We start from the raw sequence: 20848 nt of genomic DNA on the forward strand, positions 1-20848 counted from the left end.
AGCTGTTTTTTTTATACATATATACATGCATGTATATATATAAATTTGAGCTTAAGAAAAGTGATGACAAGCCACTGCCTGTAGGCTGGAAATCTATAGGAATGAGGCCTTGCCGACAAAACTAACTAGACTAACACAGCATAATCTTCTTGAAAGATATCAACAAAAATAAGTATTGAATCTCTCTCAGGGAAACATCGATAAATATCAATGTCTTCAAACTGACTTGGTCAACTGAGAATTAGCTGTAATGGCCGAGTTGCGTGTAAAATCACATTTTATAAAGGATACATTTAGTAATCATTTACTGAGTCGGACGTCAAACAAGGCTTCATTTACCGTGCTCTAAGAGAATTAAAAATAAACCATTTGCTTGGTACAACAAGCTTAACCCGCGTTTTCTTTTTTTAATCAAGGAATGCAGTTTTGCTTTGTCATGATACCAGCTATTTTTTCTTGCCCTCATCGGTGGGATTTATTTCTCAACGAGAGAATCTCTGATTTCTAACAACTCTTTACAGTATAATTAAGTTGTTAACCAGGCATCGACAGGAAGATGATGATAATAAAGAGAACTTTAAACAGGGGTGTATTGTCTCGCGGACAGACAGAAAAAAAAGAAAAAAACAGAAAATAAAAAAAAGACCAGAAAGCTATAAATTATGTTACAGTAGCCGAGACGATCCCACGCTTGGCACCATATCAAAGATGGCGGCGCCAGATTGATAACAGTTTTTGCACACAATTTCAACAATGGTGCAACTTTATACTACAAGAAATATGAATATTACTAGAAACATTATAACACGGTAATATGATCATAAAAAAACGGAATGGAGCAGTTAGTTCTACACATATATATTACATCTAGCGTTTGTGTTCGACGACCGCTATGAAGAAAAATAGATTATTCACAGTATATTCGGAACCCGAGAGACACGGTCCAAATTCGGATGCTGTCAATTGAGACGCAAGGCGGTTCGGATGCTATGAAATGTATGTTAGTGAGGAAAAAGGGCATTACAATGCAACTTTGTTGATCGCTGAATTTCCAAAAAAACTTGCTTAATCGCGTTATGACCAGTTCATTCTTAATTCAGAAATGTCTTTTTGTCGCGCGAGTTATGACGACAATGCTAAGTTTTATGACCCTGTGTTATCAGTGGATAGATCTCGAAGTCTAGAAATGGATATTAAAATTGATTTAAGCCTTAAGTTATGTCACATTTAATGATAATTTGTAAAAGTGGTTGTTCAAAGTGGACTGATTCAAAAACACTTTGAATTCCTTGACATAAAAGTTAGCTTTGCGCAAAACAAGCGAAGTCATTAAGGGAGAAACCAGTGAGTGATAATTATAATTCTTTTAATGCAAATGTAAATCAAGTTGTTATGTATATACCCAAGGATTGTGATGTCCTCCAGTTGAACCATTGGGTTTGTCTTAAACTGTTTTCGTTGATGAAGTATTTTAAGCTTGAAACGCGAGCGAAATTCCTTTTGTTTCTGCAAGCAATTCTACTGATCTGATCAACATCACTTCTATGGTCTTAATTTTTGCTCTTTATTAAAGCGCATTCTTTTTAGCCTCGCTCAGCTAAATTTCGGAAAAATTATAAAAAGGAAAAACTAAAAATGAGGCGACAAGTCTTTTCATGGAAGAAAATAACTAATAAACAAAACAGTGAACAATACGTTCTTTTTTGATCTTTCGTATCCGTTAGTCGTTTGATCTACAAAAACAAATATTATTTCTCCTATCTGCAGTTCTTGTTATTTTAACGAAATACTTTTTGCTTCCTTTACACAGTGAGCTGATTCTAGGTTGAGGGGTCATAGAAACTATGTTACTAAGTACATATTTTCACCAAACTAAAACATGACATGGGGATTACAGCTTGCAAGCACGCTATTATCTCAAGAACATCAAAAAAAAAAAAAATGTTAAAACTTTAGCACTAAGCAGATTAAGACATGCAAAGACCGGATTAGAGGTTGACAGGAAGATTAACGCCCACATATTGGTTTGCGGCGATTCGACGGAACTGAGAGAGCGATAACCCAGCAAAAAAACTTCACAATGAAATCGTTCGAAAGCCAGATGTTTAGAAACTGCGTTTCTATCGCAGAAAAAAACAGTTACTAATAGATACCATTGACTCTCATCCCACCACGAATTTTTGTCTTAATGAGAAAGTCCGTTGTTAACATATAGCGTTTAAGCCGTCGTATGGTGTCAAGTAGTGGTAACAGCCTCATAGAACAACGTGCGGTTTTTTTTTTAATAGAATACATTTGATACCAAACAAACAAAAGCCGCCAACAAAACGCAACAAAGTCTATCATCAGTATTCTCCAAGCCACACACCAAGATGTAATGGATATACAAGAGTGTCTTTAGATAACTTTTTGGATTATTACTACTTAATGCATTTGATATACTTAAGTGGGAACCGCAAAGTCAGGTTTTGTTTGTTTCGTGTGTGATTTGTTGCGCTCTACATTAATACCAAAGTGTTTGCTCTTTCTTTTCAAATATGAAACCCCACGAGAAGAAAAGGTTAAAATTTGTCTGCTTGTTTCCATTGCATGAATCGATTAAGATAATCATTATGGCCCTATAGATTCTTTCCATCGTATACTGTGATAGCCTCTCAATCTCGAAGGTTTTTGTCAGGCTGCGCTGGCAATTGACCGGTGTACCTATGAATACAACTGGGTGAAGAGAGAAACTGTGAGAGTAAAATGTCTTGCCCATAACACAACAAAGAACTCCAGCCAGACAGCTTGAACACCGACCAATCTATTCGCAGTCCACTGAACCGAGGTTAACAACCAGACACCGATTTGTCTCTTAAGGATAAAGTAACAATGTCTAGTTTTTAATTTGAGAAGCTATCATGTTATGTTATAAAAAGTTTAGACACAAAATTCCACAATATATTTGAAAAACATGGTGCCATACATTGTTTACTTTAGAGCCCAAGCGAAACATTTTCTTCCTCCTGTTTGGAGTTCAATTAAAATGAAAAAAACAAAACAAAAACAAAACAAAACAAAAAAAACAAACAAACAAAAAAAAACCCAGAATATTCATTAAAAACCACATTGTCTTCAGCGAGAAATATTGAAAATGGTAAAATTGGAACTTCAGGGCTGGTGAAAGAAGCTTTCACTGATCATGATAACTTGAGCAGATAGTAGCTGATAGTGCAAGCAAAGTGCAAGTATCTCGTTTTTCACAAAGGTACTAAAAAGTATTTAACCTTTTTTTACATGGAAATTAAACACGAATGGCGAGGATGTCATCATCATCATCATCATCATCGTCATCATCGTCATCTTCGTCATCATCATCTTCATCTTCATTTTATTTAGTGAAGCAGGTTACAAAATTTGCAGCCAATCAGGCTGATGTGGACCTATAATTAACTAAATAAAGTATCATATTAATAAAATAAAGTACAATGACTAAATAAAATGTCATGTTGACCTAAAAGCTTGGGTACAATATAATAAATACTCATAATAGGTATCTAATAATAAGCAAGATCACTGTCCTTATTCTTTATAATAATAGCTTTCTTTTCGAAGAAAAAATTATGGATATGGAATAGAGATTTTCTTAAGATAACTTTAAAAGGATTTATGTTGACTCCGGAAAGGTTAGCTTTGGTATTTATAAAGTTCCATGTATGAGGTCCTCTGTACTGGGGAAAATGTCCATAACACCAATACAGCTATTTACCCGACTTACAATACTAATGCAGTTACTTACAATACTAATAATACAATAGGATTACTTATGCCACTTGTTTCTTTCGTGTTCTTTATTTAGTTACTCATTTCACTTATTACTGCACTTATACATCCATTTATTTATTTGTTCGTTCGTTATTGTGTTTCTTTATGTATTTGTTTATTTAGTTTTCAAACCTAATTAAAAGAGAACGCAAGTCCGGAAGCCATATTTAAACGCGGTGGCACGCCTGCACTCTCTTCACGTCACCACGTCCAGTTATTAAAAGCGGTGATTTTTGTTGAGGAAGTGGTAACAGGAAAATGCTCGGTTATTTAATTCAATTAATCACATTACGATCATGCAAAAGAGTTTTTGTTGTTTTCATAGTGTGGGCACGAACATTTGGTGCGTGGCTGACGACAGGCAATAAGAATTGGGTTCCTTTCTAAGAGATCTCAGCTGGAGAGCAGTTAAACTTTTGCTCGGTTTGTCAAACACAAGACAAAGCTTTAACGTGGGAAAGGAAACTAATAGAATGTCAAGCATGCTTGGATATAGGCAAAAACAGTAAAAAGAAACAACAGAATATGCACGGAACAAACAAAAACAACCTTGCTTACAATAGCTAAGCTAAAAGTAAAAAGCCTGTTTCATGTCACTTTAGTTAAAATCTTGTGTATAAGTAACGAAAGTTTTGGGAAGCCCTCCAAACGCCAGGTGAAAGGGTTTCCAACAGCCACAACCCAAACCGCTGTAATCTCGTTTTTCAATGTTACTTGGAAAAACATGAAACGTTTGGGATTTAATACTAACTTGTGTTTGCAAGGAACAAAGACTACCCAGTAAAAGTTGTTTATCGTAATTAACAATTATTCACCGAAGTGGAGGTAAATATCCATCACTTTCACCGACACTTAGGTGAATAATTGTTTTAGTATATACCACACAAGCTGAAGAACTAGCGGACCAAAACGTTATTTTATGTGTGACAAGCGGTCGGAAACTGTTTAAAATCTCTCGCGCCGGCTGCTCGAAGGTGAATAGTACCTGCTAATCACCTCCGAGTTAACCAATCAGAGCGCGCGAAAAGCACTATTAACTTGTGTGGTATGTACTAATGAGGATTATTCCAGATTTCTCTGTTGTTGTGCTGGGATCGGTGGATAATGTAACAATAGTTTAAAAACAGTTCTAAAAAGATTTCGTTGATCTCACTTCAATAAGACCTTGCTTCAATGGAAGGCAAAAAGAGCAAATTTTGAACGCGAGGAAAGAAATTAGGCTACTCAAAAGCAAACTAACTACCTCACTAAAAGCCCTAAAATGTCGAGCTTCCTGAGGTATTTTACAAATCTTGCGCTGGTAAAATGGACTTTATTTCCCGTGAAACATGAACAGGCCTTCGCTCTGCTGTATTTTTATTCGTATGTTCAAGGTTTTTCCACAATCCAGTTGAAAATTAATATTCCTCAAAACTAAATAATAAAGCTATAAAGACGTAGAAAGTATTGCCACCTAGAGGAATGCCTCGTTGCCGAATCTGCCAAAGTGAATACGTTCTCTTTTGATCTTGTAATTTGTCAGTAGTTTGCGCTATAAAAGCAAATGTAGCAAATATGCAGTAATTGCTTAGACTAATTTACATAATAACTATGTTACTCAGTAAATAATTTGTACTGGTTTAGTAAAGGGGATTACAGGCTGCAAACACGCTATCACCTAGGAAGTTAAAACACGAGGCTAGGCCAATTATATAAGGCATGGTAACTTCGAGATTACTTGTTCACAGGGAGATTAACGTTTACAGACCGGCATATCGTGACTCGACCGAAAGAAGGTGGGATATTTTGAAACTGTTTTTAGTTCACCCTCCCCCCTCCCCCACCCCTCCCCCACTCTCCCTCCCAGAAAGAATGGTGCCTTAGTCGGGGATCAGTTATAATGTCAGTTATTTCCAGGCCAGCAAATTTTCTTGCTAATTCTATTAGCTCTCCCTTTTCCAGCCGGTCCCCAGGTAAAGGATACTCAGACACTTGAACATTGCCTCGGTGAAATTGTATATATTGCTAAAGTGGTTTTAGAATAGAGGAATGCAAACAAAAAGGACCCGAACCCCTGACCACTTGAAGGATGTGTTATTTCAAATATCAGATAAGAGATCAGTTGAGCTCCATAGCAAGAAAGACTGCCTCGACTTTGTCTTTAGGAACTTTTTAGTTTTATAAACAGAAAGACGCTCAACTTTTCTAGCAAAGAAAATGGTAATCTGACAAGCTTTTTTTATTCAATTTTATTTTTAAGTATAAACAACAACGCAACGAGTTGGCATATTTTAGAGTACATTAGAGTCGCGGTGAGTTGCTTATGTACAATCCAAACTGATCGTCCTACATCTAGAGCTATAGAGAGACTCCTGTAAGTCCATTATATCATCGTGTGTGGCTAACAAACCCAGTCCTAATGATAAAACATGATGCTTATCATTGGTGGTTTTTGTTTGGTCCATATCAGAGTAATTTAAAACTAAAAACGCCGATGTTATTCTCTGTGATTATCGGCTTGGCCACTAATACAACAAGAGCCTCGATGTTTAGAAGCTCCCGATAACTCGAACCAAACGGCGTTTCGCTCCCCTCAGTCCAACACTGTAATTTTATCCTAGATTTCTCGAACTGTATCCGATTTTTCAAACAAATTTTCGTTTCGATCCCTCGGAGGTATGAAAAGTCGGGATTCCTCTGTATATCTATATTGCATCACGTTACTAATGGACCCTTAATAGTTCACAACACAACATTTACTCTCCGTAAAGCTTCATAATATATGCAGTAATAGAGCCTTTTGGCGATTTGTCAGAAATAATTTTTAAACATCCTGATTTGAAATTACTTTTTCATTATCTCCTCGACGATCGCTCTCTCGAAAACGATTCACTCTGGGTGGAGTTGTGGCAATGTGGGCGGTAATCTCCGCATCTTACGGTAATTCGCTTAGCCCTCAAGTTAATCTTATTGTTTTCCGGCTTTACGAACCTCTACAGTAACCTATTAGAAACTTAGTTTCAGTTGCTCTAAACGAAACGCTGTTTAGACAACAAGCTGGAGTGATACCTGCAAATGCAAGAAAACAACATTTGTTTTCATAGCTCAAGTCATTAATGGAATAATAAGATCAAAAGACGGCGTGTTGTTGACGTATTCGCTGAATGGGATGCTGGTCCATCGCAAGGTTACTCCCGCATGAGTAATTATACGCCAGAACAAGACACTTGAAACTGTCACAGTGCCTCTCTCCACCTAGGGCTAAGTGGAGAGAGGCACAGTGACTCTTTATGTGTCTTGGTCAAGAACGCAACGCAATGACCAAGAGCTCAAACCTGGTCGGAATTCAGAAAGTGAAGTATAAGTGGTTTAAAATTTGAAAAGTAGATCTCTGAAAAACCAAGACTGGTACAGTAGAACCCCGGTAACTCGAACTCGGATAACTCGAACTCCCCCGCTAACTCGAACTAAGTCCCATTTCCCTTGGATTTGACCCCACGTTTCAGTCATTTTAACTCGGTTAACTCGAACTCGGATAACTCGAATTTCCTGCTAACTCGAACTAAATTTCGTTTCTCGTGATAAAAATTTATCCCGGTAACTCGAATTCTGGTTCATGTAACTCACCACGGATGTCCTCCCATTAGCTTTTCTTGTAGTGTAATCGGTAAAAACACTCAAAATTAACACTACAGCAATTTGATTTTAATTCGTGCAACAGCCAAGAACGTTATGAAAAGTACACATGCATTTCTAACGAGATAAGTTTTATTTGCACTACACCCCACCCAATTTTTCTGGGAGTACCCCCCCCCCCGATGTATTGTATACTGAAGTGCTGAAAAATCAGTGAACTATCAATTACATGTATTAACATGGCAAGTTGAATATTCAATCGACCCCGATAACTCGAACCCCCACTAACTGGAACTGTTTTTCGTTTCCCTTCAGAGTTCGAGTTACCGGGGTTCTACTGCAGATACTAAAAATTTGGCACGTTTTCCAAAAGCAGCTTTGTGGGACAGTTTTGATAACATACATTTAAGGGTTTCACAGCTTGGCGTCGATAGCCTGAATTTTCTTTATTTCACCTCACAACCCACAATAGAAATGAAGAAGAATTTCAAAAATGGGCGTTCCATATAAGCCTAATATATAGATTTAGCCAGGCCTAGGAGCGGAGCTCGTTGGCCGCTTTGTTCAAAACCCGATTAAGCTAGCCCAGGTTAAGCGAGAATTTTTATCTGAGTTTTGTAACTTTGCAGTGACGTTTTCTGTTTATATCTTTGGTTTAGGGTTTTGATTTTGAATAATCTCAAACTACACCCTAAAGCAGTAAAAATCACTTGTATAGAAGATAAATTTTTACTTCGGTTAACTTTTAATCCTGGGTTAGCATTAACCCAATTTCCGAACAACCCGGCCCTGATTACAACAAATTAACCTGACATGAGCCCGCATTCCAATCGAAATCAAGTACTTGGTCACATGACCTCGATGACCTATAAACCTAGGCGCGCGATATGGTCAGGTGATACTGCTCAACGGTTACCTTGTTTTGACAGGTGTCAATTGACCATAACATGGATGTCAAATATCAAAGAAGTACGCTGTAAACAAAGACTTGGTATTAGCTGGAGTATGGCCGCCATGTTGCGTGGCGTCGGCGTCGTCGTAGTTGGTTGCACGCGCCCGCTATCCATGCTGCTAACCATGTTGACCATGAAAAAAGAGTTGCGGTGGTTCTTATTTCTTTGCATACATGTGGTTCTGTTCCTATAGTTATGGTGTTCCGCTTGGCGGCCCTTCGGGCCGCCGGAGCTCCGCTAATAAACTATTAGAAAATGGGTCGAGTAGCATGGAATTGAGTTAAGGTTACCGTATACCTTCAGGGGTGTCTCGCGTGCAAGCGACGTAGCGAATGCAGTTTAGGCGGTACATACCTAAACCCAGTATCAAATTAAAGCTTACAGAGCTAGCTATCAAACTTTGCCAAGAATTTTGAAATAAAATAAATTGTCGAATTTGTCACGACCATTAAATTCGAGCGCCCTAATCACCTTTCGAAAGTCACAAGTCAAAGCGAATTTGTTTTTCGCCAATTTAATTGTTTCCTCGGTTTCAGGGCCCAAAGCGCTTAAAAAAACGTGTCTGTGTTTTGCCATATTCAATCGCATTAAAAAGTTACAGAACATTTTCGAAATAGGTTTTAAAAAATGTGGAGTGATCGTACAAAAATCGCTCTCGAAGAAAAAATATTTCGAAATTAACAATTCACAGACACGTTTTTGTAGTTTGTATGTTAAAGTAGTTACTGTCCAAATTTGAGGAATATTGAAAAATTCCCTTTGAGTTAGAACTCTTTAAAGTGTCTGCTTCAAGCGAAAAAAATTTATTCGAGAAAACAGCTCTAAGAAAAATCTTCTGCTTCGCAAACAAACTCCGCCCACAAACGCCTTCAACTGGGTTCTCAGATAACTGAGCCAATCAGTGCAGGGAAAGTTTACTACCATTAACTTTCTGGTGAAATTTACGCGCGAATCTCCAAAAAACCCTTGTGTTTCGCAATGCGCTCAAGGCGCCGTAGCTCGGTTTTTCTCGAAGCTGGTCACTCTGGCAAAATGGGGAAGACGAAAAAGAAGACGAACGCTAGAGTGGCTGGGCGAAGAAAACAAATAAAAGAATGCACGGCGGAGCAACTGTGCATGGATAATATTTCAATGGATCTCAATGAGTCCAACGATTCGTCGATATCGGACTCATCAGAAGAGTCTCTGTCAACATCCCTGTTATTGCTGTTTCCAAATTTTTACAGAACCTTTCTTTTCTCTTACCCCGAATTTTTTGCCCTCCTTATACGATAGCTATAACTTCATTTGCGTGGCGAATTTTCGCTTTTTCACTCATCGATGTATTTTCATTCGTTCTTCGCTGTTTTCGCTTTTTCGAACTGGTCCATGTTTTTAACGTGGTCTATGTTTACTTATAGCTTAACAGAATTACACCTAGTACCAAAAATGCTTTGTAGTCAGAGCAACAATGCTGATCAACTGAGTAGTCAATTCATGACATCCGTACAGGTAATTCCCGCGAAAATCGTCTCGGTTGATTGCATACGCGCCATAGCGCTGTCAATGAAGAGGTAAACGTTTACTTCCGGCGAAAACGTAAAACCGCCATTTCTCCGCCAATATTTAGTCGTTTTCAAAATTTTTTTTGAGAAATTAGAGAGATGAGTTTAATCTGTCGACCAAAAGTAAAGACAATCGTTGTTATTAACAAAGAGGATATAATTTTACTAATGTTAGCTAATTTTTGGGGCGATTATAGGAGACAGCTGGTGGTGATAAGCTTGCCGTTATCGACCGGTATGTATTTGGGTATTGGCTACAGGCTACAAAAATTTATGTAACTCCTTCCAATCCACCCAAACCCCTTCTCCCACAATGTCACAGAGCTAAAGTTTGAATTTCAAATACAAGTAAAGCTATTAAAGTACTTCGCAAATAACAGTTTCCCCGAGAGTGAGTGGCCGTTTAATAGGGGTTGAATTGTATAATGCGATTTAGCCAAACAGTCTGACAGGGCGTAAATGCTGGAAAGACGACCGTTCTCGGACAATTGACTTGTCCTAATAGAGCGTAGAATAGTGTGTGGCTAGTGAACTAAAAGCATAGCATGGCTACATAAAATGTAGCAGGAAAAATAGAAAACCAGTTGAAATTTGCTGATTTTAACTTCTTTGCCATTCTGATCGTGAAATCAGCTGCCTAATCTGCTTTACAACAGCTCCTTTGTTAAAGAGAAGAATAAGAATGGAAGCCAAAATGGCGGCAAATTTGAAATTATTCAAAACTTATTTTTGAAATATCGTTTCGTTCAAATCGAAAATTTGTTTTGCAAAACTAATGTGGGCGATGAGCAGATTCAAGAGAAGAAGAAAACGAAACAGCATTGGCTGTGGGCCACAAACGTCAAAACTGTTAACTGATAAAATCAGTGATCAAACATTCAATTGTTATGTAAATATTGTCCTTTCAATATATATAGAATGGCTTAGTAAGGAAGTTAAACGAACCAAAATAAATTTGTTTGTGAGTTCTTCCGGTCAAGAATATTATTTGAGCAAAGGGACAGATCTGTTGAATTGAAATAACGATTGATTTAAAATTTGATAATAATAATAATAATAATAATAATGATGATGATGATGATATTAATAATGATAATAATTAAGAATAGTTATTGCGCTTCGTCACAACTTATAATGCATGATGAAACCACCTCGCCTTATTTTATCAAGAGATTGCATCTTCTTTGTTTTGAACTGTTTTCAAATTTCCCAATCATTAACGAAACGTAGTATCGGCATCATTCATTTATGAATTTTTTTTGCTGTTAGAAAATCGGATGATTTTAACAAAATTTAAGAAGAAACATTGGAGTTCTACAATTCAAAGACACTCGTTTAAAACAATTATAAAAGCAGCATAGACGAGCTTCAAAACTAGCACCAAATGGTAGGGAGCACAATAACTTCAACATTTATTATTATATGGCTTGTGTTTGCAACCGATATAACGCGCACTCTGATTGGCCAATTGTAGGGCATTATTCTCCAGTAATTCCCGCGGGCCGATTTCGGGCCCGCAAAACCAAAGCAAAAAAAAAAAAAAAAAAAAAAACATATAATAAAGAAATTATTAACCTCGAACGCTGGGTCTTTACGGGAAAATCTAAAACCTCGGCTTTGCCGTATTGACCTCGCTATCGCTCAGTCAATACCGCGATGTCTCGGTTTGAGATTTTCCCGTAAAAACTCTCTGTTAATAAGTAGTCAGTAATATATATTATTCACTCTTATACCCAGAGTGGTGCATTTCAAAAACATTTGGTTAAAAAACATGAAGATATTTTTACATTTCAATGCACCGTGGGTTAGATAAGTGTCACAAAGCTTGATAAGGCTTTCTGCAACACGATAAGTCCCGTAATGAGTCATCCCGGCACGTGCGGACTGTTGATTAAAGGTACAGATGTTTGTCGGTAGATCTTAGTTCGTAAAGAGACTGAACGATTAACTCAACAGTGACATATGATGAGCGGGTGCTATTGTTTAAACGTTCAGTTTTAAGATTGTAATCAAAAGCCAGAGAGTTCCGTTGATCTCTTACCTTCTTAGCGAAACATATGTTCAAAATGTTCTGACAGAGGGCGCTAGTCCCACTAAAAAAGATTGAGCGGGTTTTTTTTACATTAGATTGTAACATGACTGTATTACTTTATATTAAGTCTGAATTGGTAACAAAAAATAGACATAAGATGAGTGGAATTTAACTTAGAGTTAGCATCCTGCACAAAAACAAACAACGAAACATAAAAATTACGGAAATATTATTAAACAAAAAAACAAAAAACAAAACAAAGTAAACAGCTAATAGGGCTTTCTTTGGAAAGAAAACACGTCGTTGATGAAATATTTGTCAATTTTAGTTGTTTAAGTCCAGTTAATTATGAGGAATATGTCAGAAGATAGGCGGACAATATTGTCAAAACGTTTGGTTTTAAGATAATGCACAACCAACAGCTGTTGACTGAAATGGTTAATTTGCCTTTCTGTGTAAAAATTCATTGTGTCTTATCCTGGTGAATTCGTCGTACTGACTGTCAACAGAAAGCGACAATAATCTTCTTGCAAGCATTTGATGAGGTTTGTTTATGTTCTTTACTTATCGTATCCCAAAGCTATAGCTCTAAAGCCAATATTTGACTCAACTGATAGCGAAACCAAGACGTACAGAGGAGAGAACATACTTGCTATTTTCAAGTCAAACAGATGATTCGTCAAAACGTTTATTTTGAAATATATTTTGTTCTTCCTCGAATCATTTCTCAGAAAGGTAAAGGGAGCCAAAATGGCGGCAGATTTGAAATTGTTTAAAAATCATTTTCAAAATGGCGTTTTGTTTAAATCGAAAATTGTTTTTCGTAAAACTCCTGCTAGCGATGTGCAGATTCAGGAGAAAAAGAGTTAACGAAACAGCATTGGCTGTGGGCAACAAACTGTCAAAATATTTAACTGATAAAATAAGTGATAAAACGTTTAATTGTCATGTAAATATTGTCCTTTTAGTATATAAGGAATGGCTTGGTTAGGAAGTTAAACGAACCAAAATAACTTTACTTGTGACTTCTTCCGGTCCAGAATAGCAATTCAGAAAAGGGACAGATCTGTCGAACTGAAATAATAATTTATATAAAAAAATAGGAAAAACAATAATAAAAACAAACTTTATTAAGTACTTTTTCATACAAATTTGAATCTTAATTATATCTGGTAAAAATTCAGAAATTCTGTTGTTCCTTAAGTTTTGTCCCTAAAATAATTTCTGTAAATAATAATAGTAATAATAATCTATTTAATAATAATTAATAATATCAATTACAATTATTATTTATTTAATAATTATTGCGCCTCTCCACAACTTATAATGCACGATGTAGCCACCTTGGCTTATTTCATCGAGATGTTGCATGCCCTTTATTTTGAACTGTTTTCACATTTTCAAAACATTAACGAAACGTATTATTGACATCATTCATTTGTGAAATTGTTTTTTGTTAGAAAATTGGATGATCTTAACGAAATTTGGGAAAGAAAATTTGGTGCTAAAATTCAAGGAAACTCGCTCAAAACGATTATAAAAGCAGGATAGATGGGTTTCAAAATTAGCACCGAATGGTAGAGAGCTCAAACACTTTAACATTTTAATACTACATATTGTTCACGTTTATACCAAGAGTGGTGCATTTCAAAAAAAAAAAATTGGTTAAAAAACCAAGAAGACATATTTTTACATTTCAATGAACCATGGGTTAGATAACTGTCACAAAGTTTGACAAGGCTTTTTATAATACGATATGTACCGTAATGAGTCATCCCGGCACGTGCGGATTAAAGTTTAAAAACTGTTGATTAAACGAAGGTACAGATGTTTGTCGGTAGATCTTAGTTCATTACGAGACTGACTAATTAACTCAACGGTGACGAAGATGAGCGGGCATTATTGTTTAAACGTTCAGTTTTAAGATTGTGATCAACAACTGGGCCAGAGAGTTCCGTTGATCTCTCACTTTCTTAGCGCAACATATGCGGACACAGAGAGATGTTCATAGTTCGCGCTTTTCATAAGAAAATGTTCTTACAGAAGGGGCTAGTCCCATCGAACATGATTAAACGATTTTTTAACATTCAAAGTTTGCAACATGATTGTATTACTTTATAAAAATTCTGAGTTGGTAAGTAAAAATCGATATAAGATAAATGGAATTTAACTCAGAGTTATTATCGTGCACAAAAACAAACAAACACACAATCAAACATAAAAATTAGTGGAATATTATTCCAAAAATCAATATAAACAGCTAGTAAAACTTTTCTTTGGAAAGAAAACAGGTCGTTGATAGATATTTTGCAATATTAGTTGTTTAAGTCTGGTTAATTATGAGGAAAATGTCAGAAGATAGACGGACAATATTGTCAAAACTTCTGTTTTAGGATAATACACAACCAACAGATGTTGCCTGATATGGTCAATTTGCCTTTCGGCGTAAAAACTCATTGTTGCTTATCTTGGTGAATTCGTCGGACTGACTTTCAACAGAAAGCGACAATAATCCTCCTGCAAGCATTTCATGAGGTTTTTTTGTGTTCTTTACTTATCGTATGCTAAACTTTTTGCCTTTAAGTCAATTTCTGGCTCAACTATTGACCAAACAAAGTCGGACTGACGGAGAGAGCATACTTGCTATTTTCAAGTCAAACAACTAAATCGTCAAAACATTTATTTTGAAATATTTATTCTTCCGCGAATCAATTTTTAGCCAATTTCCTTGATACTGCTCGTATTGACCATTAATGCCATAAAAATTAATTTGGTATCACGTAAATTACAAAAGAGAACGTTTAACTAAGGAAAGATGAGTTTTCCACTGTTTTCTTCTTTTTCGACCTGCTCCACGAATTAATTAATCGAGAGAGCTGATTTATTTGAAATCCATAGTACTTTGAAATCCATAGTACAAAATACGTACGCGGAATGTGTTTCCAGACTCCGCTTTTGTGGCGAGTTGAGCCCGTTCAGAAACATACTTCGTACTGTTACAGTTTTAAAATATTACACACGAATTTATTGAAAATGCAAATTTATTGCATCTCACCGGGACATTTTGTCCAAGGAAAAAGATAAAACAAAAACAGTTGTATATACCTTATAGCTGCAACATGTTAAAAAAGATAAAACAAATTACAGTTATAACATTTCTATGTACGTTCATGGCAAAGCTTAATGATAAAAAAGGGGGAAAGGATCTTACTCATGCTATTAGTTCACTGAGTTTTGGAGGTATATTATATATGCGTGGCACAAAAAAAAGGACCGTATTTAGATAAGAGGTCGAATAATGCGTCCGTGACGTTCAAGGTATGTAAGACGGATTATGCGTTTAGATATACGGGATACAAGACGCACAAGAAAGACCAGAAGAAGCATGAAACAGAGTGATGTGTTATTCCTATTCCTATGGGTGTCTTCGACACTCACAAAAATTTAGAAAAAAAATCAGAAAAAAATATGGGAATAGTATAACTGTAAAGATTTTCGATATTAACCTTGAAAAAGAACCGTTCATAAACCCAAAATCTGCCAAAAACAGAAATTCAAGTAATAAAAAGAAAATTCAGATGAAAAAGCCTTTGAAAACATGGTTGCTATATACATGTAACTAATGAATGCTGCTGAAGAAAGAAAAGTTTTAAATCGGTTAGGGCACTTGAAACCCCCACCCCAGCACCTCCTTTCTCTAGAGTGTGTACAAGGTTAAATTTGCCATGGTGGTTAAGTGAAACAGTTTATTTTAGTAACTAGTTTTTTTCTTACCATTTTTCAGAAGTGAATGACATGAAGTCGTTGTTGAGAAATAAAGCATCGTGGGTGTTGATTGTTATCATCTGTAAGTGTTCCTTGTTGACTTGGCGAGACCAACTCAGCCAAATAAGTCACTGAACCGTTCCAAAAAGGTCCGGTTAGTTATTTACCGTACCGAAATTCGGCCATGAATCCGACGATATTAGGTGGGTGACTCGATATCGCAGGGTATGGGACAGTAGACACGGTTTCTGATTGGCTAATTGTGAATTCGGGTAATGCAAATCGGCAAAGAAAACAAAATGAAACTCCTTCAAATTGACGATCAGTTTTAACAGCAGGACTAAAGTAATACATATACAATACACATTGTCTGACTTTAATAAAAACAAGATAAGAACTACTCATTTTTCTTTTGAACATAATTTGGTTCAATTGGTAATTAAAAAAAGGTTTATTTCAAATGCAAAAAAATTCTTGTATTGGAACATGGAGCCTAAAAGAAAAAAACCCCGAACGGTTCCAATTGTTCAGTTTTTAATTAATCCTTTCATAAAAATAAAGTAGATGTTTCACTGAACAGCTACTATAAGTATCAGCATCGCTGAATAAATCCTCGTTTCAGAATTCTGAATTAAAGCACTAGACAAGGGCAGTCGTGGCATATTATCGGAAGTGGGAACACAATAACCGGTAGTCTAAGGTTGATTTTCGCCTTAGATTGCTTTAGGGTTGCAATATGATTCACAAACTAGCAGCATCTTTAACGGCTGAATAGATTGCATTTAGGACATGTGACTAATTTTCTCAGCTGCAGCATACGCAAAAGTATCGTTTCAAGATACTGGGGGAACAGTAAAACTGAGACCAGATGGCACCTACAGTATTACAGTTCCTGAGGGGCATTACGTGGAAATGACCATCACCTTTCGCTTGGACAGTGGATTCTACTCTTGCTTAGGTGGCTTTTACTTTGAGATTCGGGATGGATTAAACCAGTCAGCAAATCTCCTTGGTATATTATGTGAAATCTATTCAAAGGGATATGTTTTCCGGTCCAGTGGGCAAAACATGTGGCTAAAATTCCATGGACTGGAACTTCATAAAATGTATTTTCACATCAGCTACACGGCCAAGCCAATGAATGTTACAGGTTTGTTTACTGATCGTTTCTTTATAAAACAGTTCCCTTATTGTCCATAGATAATAAGCGAAGTAAAATTATGTTTATGAAATTTAATTCAGTGACACCAGTCCTTGCCCAGGTAGAGACAAAGCAGGTTGTACTGTACAATCAGACCTCATTCTTGTGGTGTTTGGCGGAAGGTGCTCCAGCGCCAGATATTGTTTGGCGAAAAAACGGACTCGTTGTGCAAAACAGCACTAGTGTGAGATATAGCATGGGGATTGTAAAAAGAAGCAACGACAACTATAGCTGCGAAGTGAGGAAGAATGATGAAGAAACCACGAAGAAGGAATTTGTCCTTTCCATTGAAAGTGAGTTGTAAACACACAATAACACGAGAAATCAATATTTAGAGTAGTATGTAAAAATAACTTAAACATATTTCGCCTAATTTTGTTTTTCGTTCTCCTGACATCTCGCCGATATGCCGGCGAAATGTTGGCATTTCAGACAAAATGCCGGTGCCCTCTCACTAAGTCACAAGGAGTTCTGAACAAAAATTAGCAAAAGCTATAATCTGGAAAGAAGACTTTTGGCCGGATATTTGGCCGGATTTTTCATAAACGGGAGGAGAACTTTCCTGGCGTAAAAAAAGCCGAACTCTTGCCCTAGTTTCAGAGAAAACAACAACCGCATTTGTTTAATTTTTAATGGGCCGCCAGTTAAATGACAACATTGTGTATTTATTGAACTTACGTAAACAAAGTGAAACTTTCATCGATGGGTTCAAGGGTTGTTTTGTTCCCATCGGAAACCCCAGGATTCATAGAAGTTAGATTTTATACTGATATTGTTGCAACGTGAGCAAAGAACAAACACCACGAAGTGTGCACCTTACTTAAGATGGATCCACGGAGAGAAATAGAATTAAAAGAATAGGCTTTGTCAATAATTTAACTATAAAACATTTCGATAAGACAAACGTTAAAACGATCACGGTTAAAAACTCTAAGAAAAAACTGTAGAAACTCTAAAAAGCGACGACGTTTCGACGTTTACTCAGCGTCATTTTCAAGTCAAAATGAATGAGAAAACGTTATCTGAATATAAGTGTACAAAGCAAATCCTTAGAGACTTAAATAAAACACTATTAAATGCGAGAAACATTTGCACGCAGTGTCACGTAAACAGTTTAGCACGAACGGAGTCCTTCTGGGTATTTAGCCCAGGTTTTAGCTCCTTAATAAACAACATCTCGAATATTAAGCAATCAAACTTCGTTCTACATTTCTTCAAAATCGAGAATTGTTTGTCCTTCAAATCAGACTTCGATAGGCCATGGTCTTCCAAGTGTCTTCCAATTGCAGAATGGTTATGCTCGCCGATGCGTTGGTGCAAGTGTCGGGTTGTGTACCCGACATAATCTGTGTTGCACAGATCACATTGAAATTTGTAGACTACGCACTGATTGTTGACAATCGGCGGCTTCTTCTCTTTCGGGGCGAGGACTTGACTGATCTTTTTTGATTGAAAGACAGGTTTTATTTGTACTCCAATTTTTGCGCTCAGATTTTGCATTTCTCTTTTTACTGACTTGGCTGATTGTTGATCTTTAAATGGTAGGGGTACCACGATATTAGAGGTGCCATCACTTGCATCATCAAGCGCAGTAATATTGTCGATATTGCGTAGAAATTTGTTAATCGAAGAATCGATCAAATTAACAGGATAATCCAGGTTTAGAAAGGTAGTTCGAAGCTTGTTGCATTCCTCAGAAAACGCGGTAGGAGTCGATGACAGGCGATAAGCGCGGTTTATCGTTGTGGAAAGTAAACACCCTTTGTAACGTTTGTCCACATGGCTGTGATAGTGAAGGAACAGGCCCGTGTTTGTGGACTTTCTGTGTACTGATGTTTCAAGTCTGTTTCCACATTTAACGAACGTCAAAAAACCTGTGGAAGACCGCCCAAGTACTATCATCCTCTGCTACAAAAGGAGAATGAACTTTACACCAAGGTACACAACATCCTGCCAAAATCAATCGCTGATTCTCTCTGCCCTAAAGGGTCAAGACCTGCCCATTTGTATGGATTACCCAAGACTCACAAGCCTGAACTGTCCATGAGACCAATTTTATCAGCGACTAACACATACAATTACCCACTCACAAAATGGCTGAAAGAGAAATTAAAGTCTCTGTCAACCAATGCTTACATGATCAGCGATATCTTTCAATTCTCCGAGGATAGCAGAAACATCCCTGTTGATGGTGACCATATACTCGTATCATACGACGTGACGGCTCTGTTTACCAATGTTCCTGCTCACGAAACCATCGGAAAACTTGCCGAAAAAGCTTTTGCTGAAAACTGATTTAATAACACCTACAATCTAAACCTCAACAAAGATCAACTTATGGAATTGCTCAAGCTTGTAGCTACAAACAAACTCTTTCAACTTGATGGTAAACTTTACGAACAAGTGGAGGGCGTTGCCATGGGCTCTCCACTTGGGCCACTATTAGCCAACACCCTCATGTGCTCCATAGAAGAAAAATTAGAAGAGAAAAACGAGCTCCCTTCTTTCTACAAACGATACGCGGATGATACTTTCACAATCATGCCAGATCTCAACAAAGCCAACGATTTCCTCTATAAACTGAACTCTTGCCACGAGAACTTAAACTTTACTATGGAAATAGCCGAGCAGGATACTATTTCCTTTGTTGGCATGAACGTTACTAAATGTGGAAACAGACTTGAAACATCAGTACACAGAAAGTCCACAAACACGGGCCTGTTCCTTCACTATCACAGCCATGTGGACAAACGTTACAAGGGGTGTTTACTTTCCACAATGATAAACCGCGCTTATCGCCTGTCATCGACTCCTACCGCGTTTTCCGAGAAATGCGACAAGCTTCGAACTACCTTTCTAAACCTGGATTATCCTGTTAATTTGATCGATTCTTCGATTAACAAATTTCTACGCAATATCGACAATATTACTGCGCTTGATGATGCAAGTGATGGCACCTCTAATATCGTGGTACCCCTACCATTTAAAGATCAACAATCAACCAAGTCAGTAAAAAGAGAAATGCAAAATCTGAGCGCAAAAATTGGAGTACAAATAAAGCCTGTCTTTCAATCAAAAAAGATCAGTCAAGTCCTCGCCCCGAAAGAGAAGAAGCCGCCGATTGTCAACAATCAGTGCGTAGTCTACAAATTTCAATGTGATCTGTGCGACACAGATTATGTCGGGTACACAACCCGACACTTGCACCAATGCATCGGCGAGCATAACCATTCTGCAATTGGAAGACACTTGGAAGACCATAGCCTATCGAAGTCTGATTTGAAGGACAAACAATTCTCGATTTTGAAGAAATGTAGAACGAAGTTTGATTGCTTAATATTCGAGATGTTGTTTATTAAGGAGCTAAAACCTGGGCTAAATACCCAGAAGGACTCCGTTCGTGCTAAACTGTTTACGTGACACTGCGTGCAAATATTTCTCGCATTTAATAGTGTTTTATTCAAGTCTCTAAGGATTTGTACACATATTCAAATAACGTTTTGTTATTCATTTTGACTTGAAAATGACGTTGAGTAAACGTCGAAACGTCGTCGCTTTTTAGAGTTTCTACAGTTTTTTCTTAGAGTTTTTAACCGTGATGGTTTTAACTTTTCTCTTATCGCAGTGTTCTATAGTTAAATTAGAAATAGAATTGCCTAAGATAAAGAAAACTAATTAAATATGCATAAATTAGCGTCAAATAGACTTTTTTGCAGGGGGTCGAACTTGAAGGGACTAAAATATTTTGACCTGCTCTTTCTGCCATAATAATTCACTCACTACACCCAACATTTGTACCAAGTTTGAGCGAAATCGGTGATTTAAGTTGTATCACTCCTGCCTGTTTTTAACTGTTGTAAGAAGCATTTGAAAACACCATGTTAAATGGACTGGTATAAATAACTACTTAGTATTCACTATCATTTCAGGATGC

The 20848-nt window shown here is 36.9% G+C and overlaps 2 protein-coding genes and 1 long non-coding RNA gene across 3 annotated transcripts in view; 2 read left to right on the forward strand and 1 right to left on the reverse strand.

The window, feature by feature from the left end:
* LOC145479936 (uncharacterized) overlaps positions 1 to 20848 on the forward strand; it is a 321399-nt gene that overhangs the window by 193972 nt on the left and 106579 nt on the right. The window lies entirely within an intron of this gene.
* LOC145474319 (roundabout homolog 1-like) lies at positions 16830 to 17350 on the forward strand. The gene is made up of 2 exons (XM_081455129.1): positions 16830 to 16863; positions 16956 to 17350. The coding sequence occupies exons 1-2, from the start codon at positions 16851 to 16853 to the stop codon at positions 17216 to 17218; spliced, it is 276 nt and encodes a 91-aa protein (XP_081311255.1). The 5' UTR covers positions 16830 to 16850; the 3' UTR covers positions 17219 to 17350.
* LOC145474159 (uncharacterized) lies at positions 18009 to 20481 on the reverse strand. Its single transcript, XR_014045215.1, has 3 exons — positions 20432 to 20481; positions 20298 to 20322; positions 18009 to 18213 (listed from the first exon to the last, which is right to left on the reverse strand). It is a non-coding gene; the product is annotated as an uncharacterized LOC145474159 (long non-coding RNA).

This window comes from Orbicella franksi, chromosome 2 (assembly GCF_964199315.1).
Source record: "Orbicella franksi chromosome 2, jaOrbFran1.1, whole genome shotgun sequence".
Lineage (NCBI taxonomy): Eukaryota > Metazoa > Cnidaria > Anthozoa > Scleractinia > Merulinidae > Orbicella > Orbicella franksi.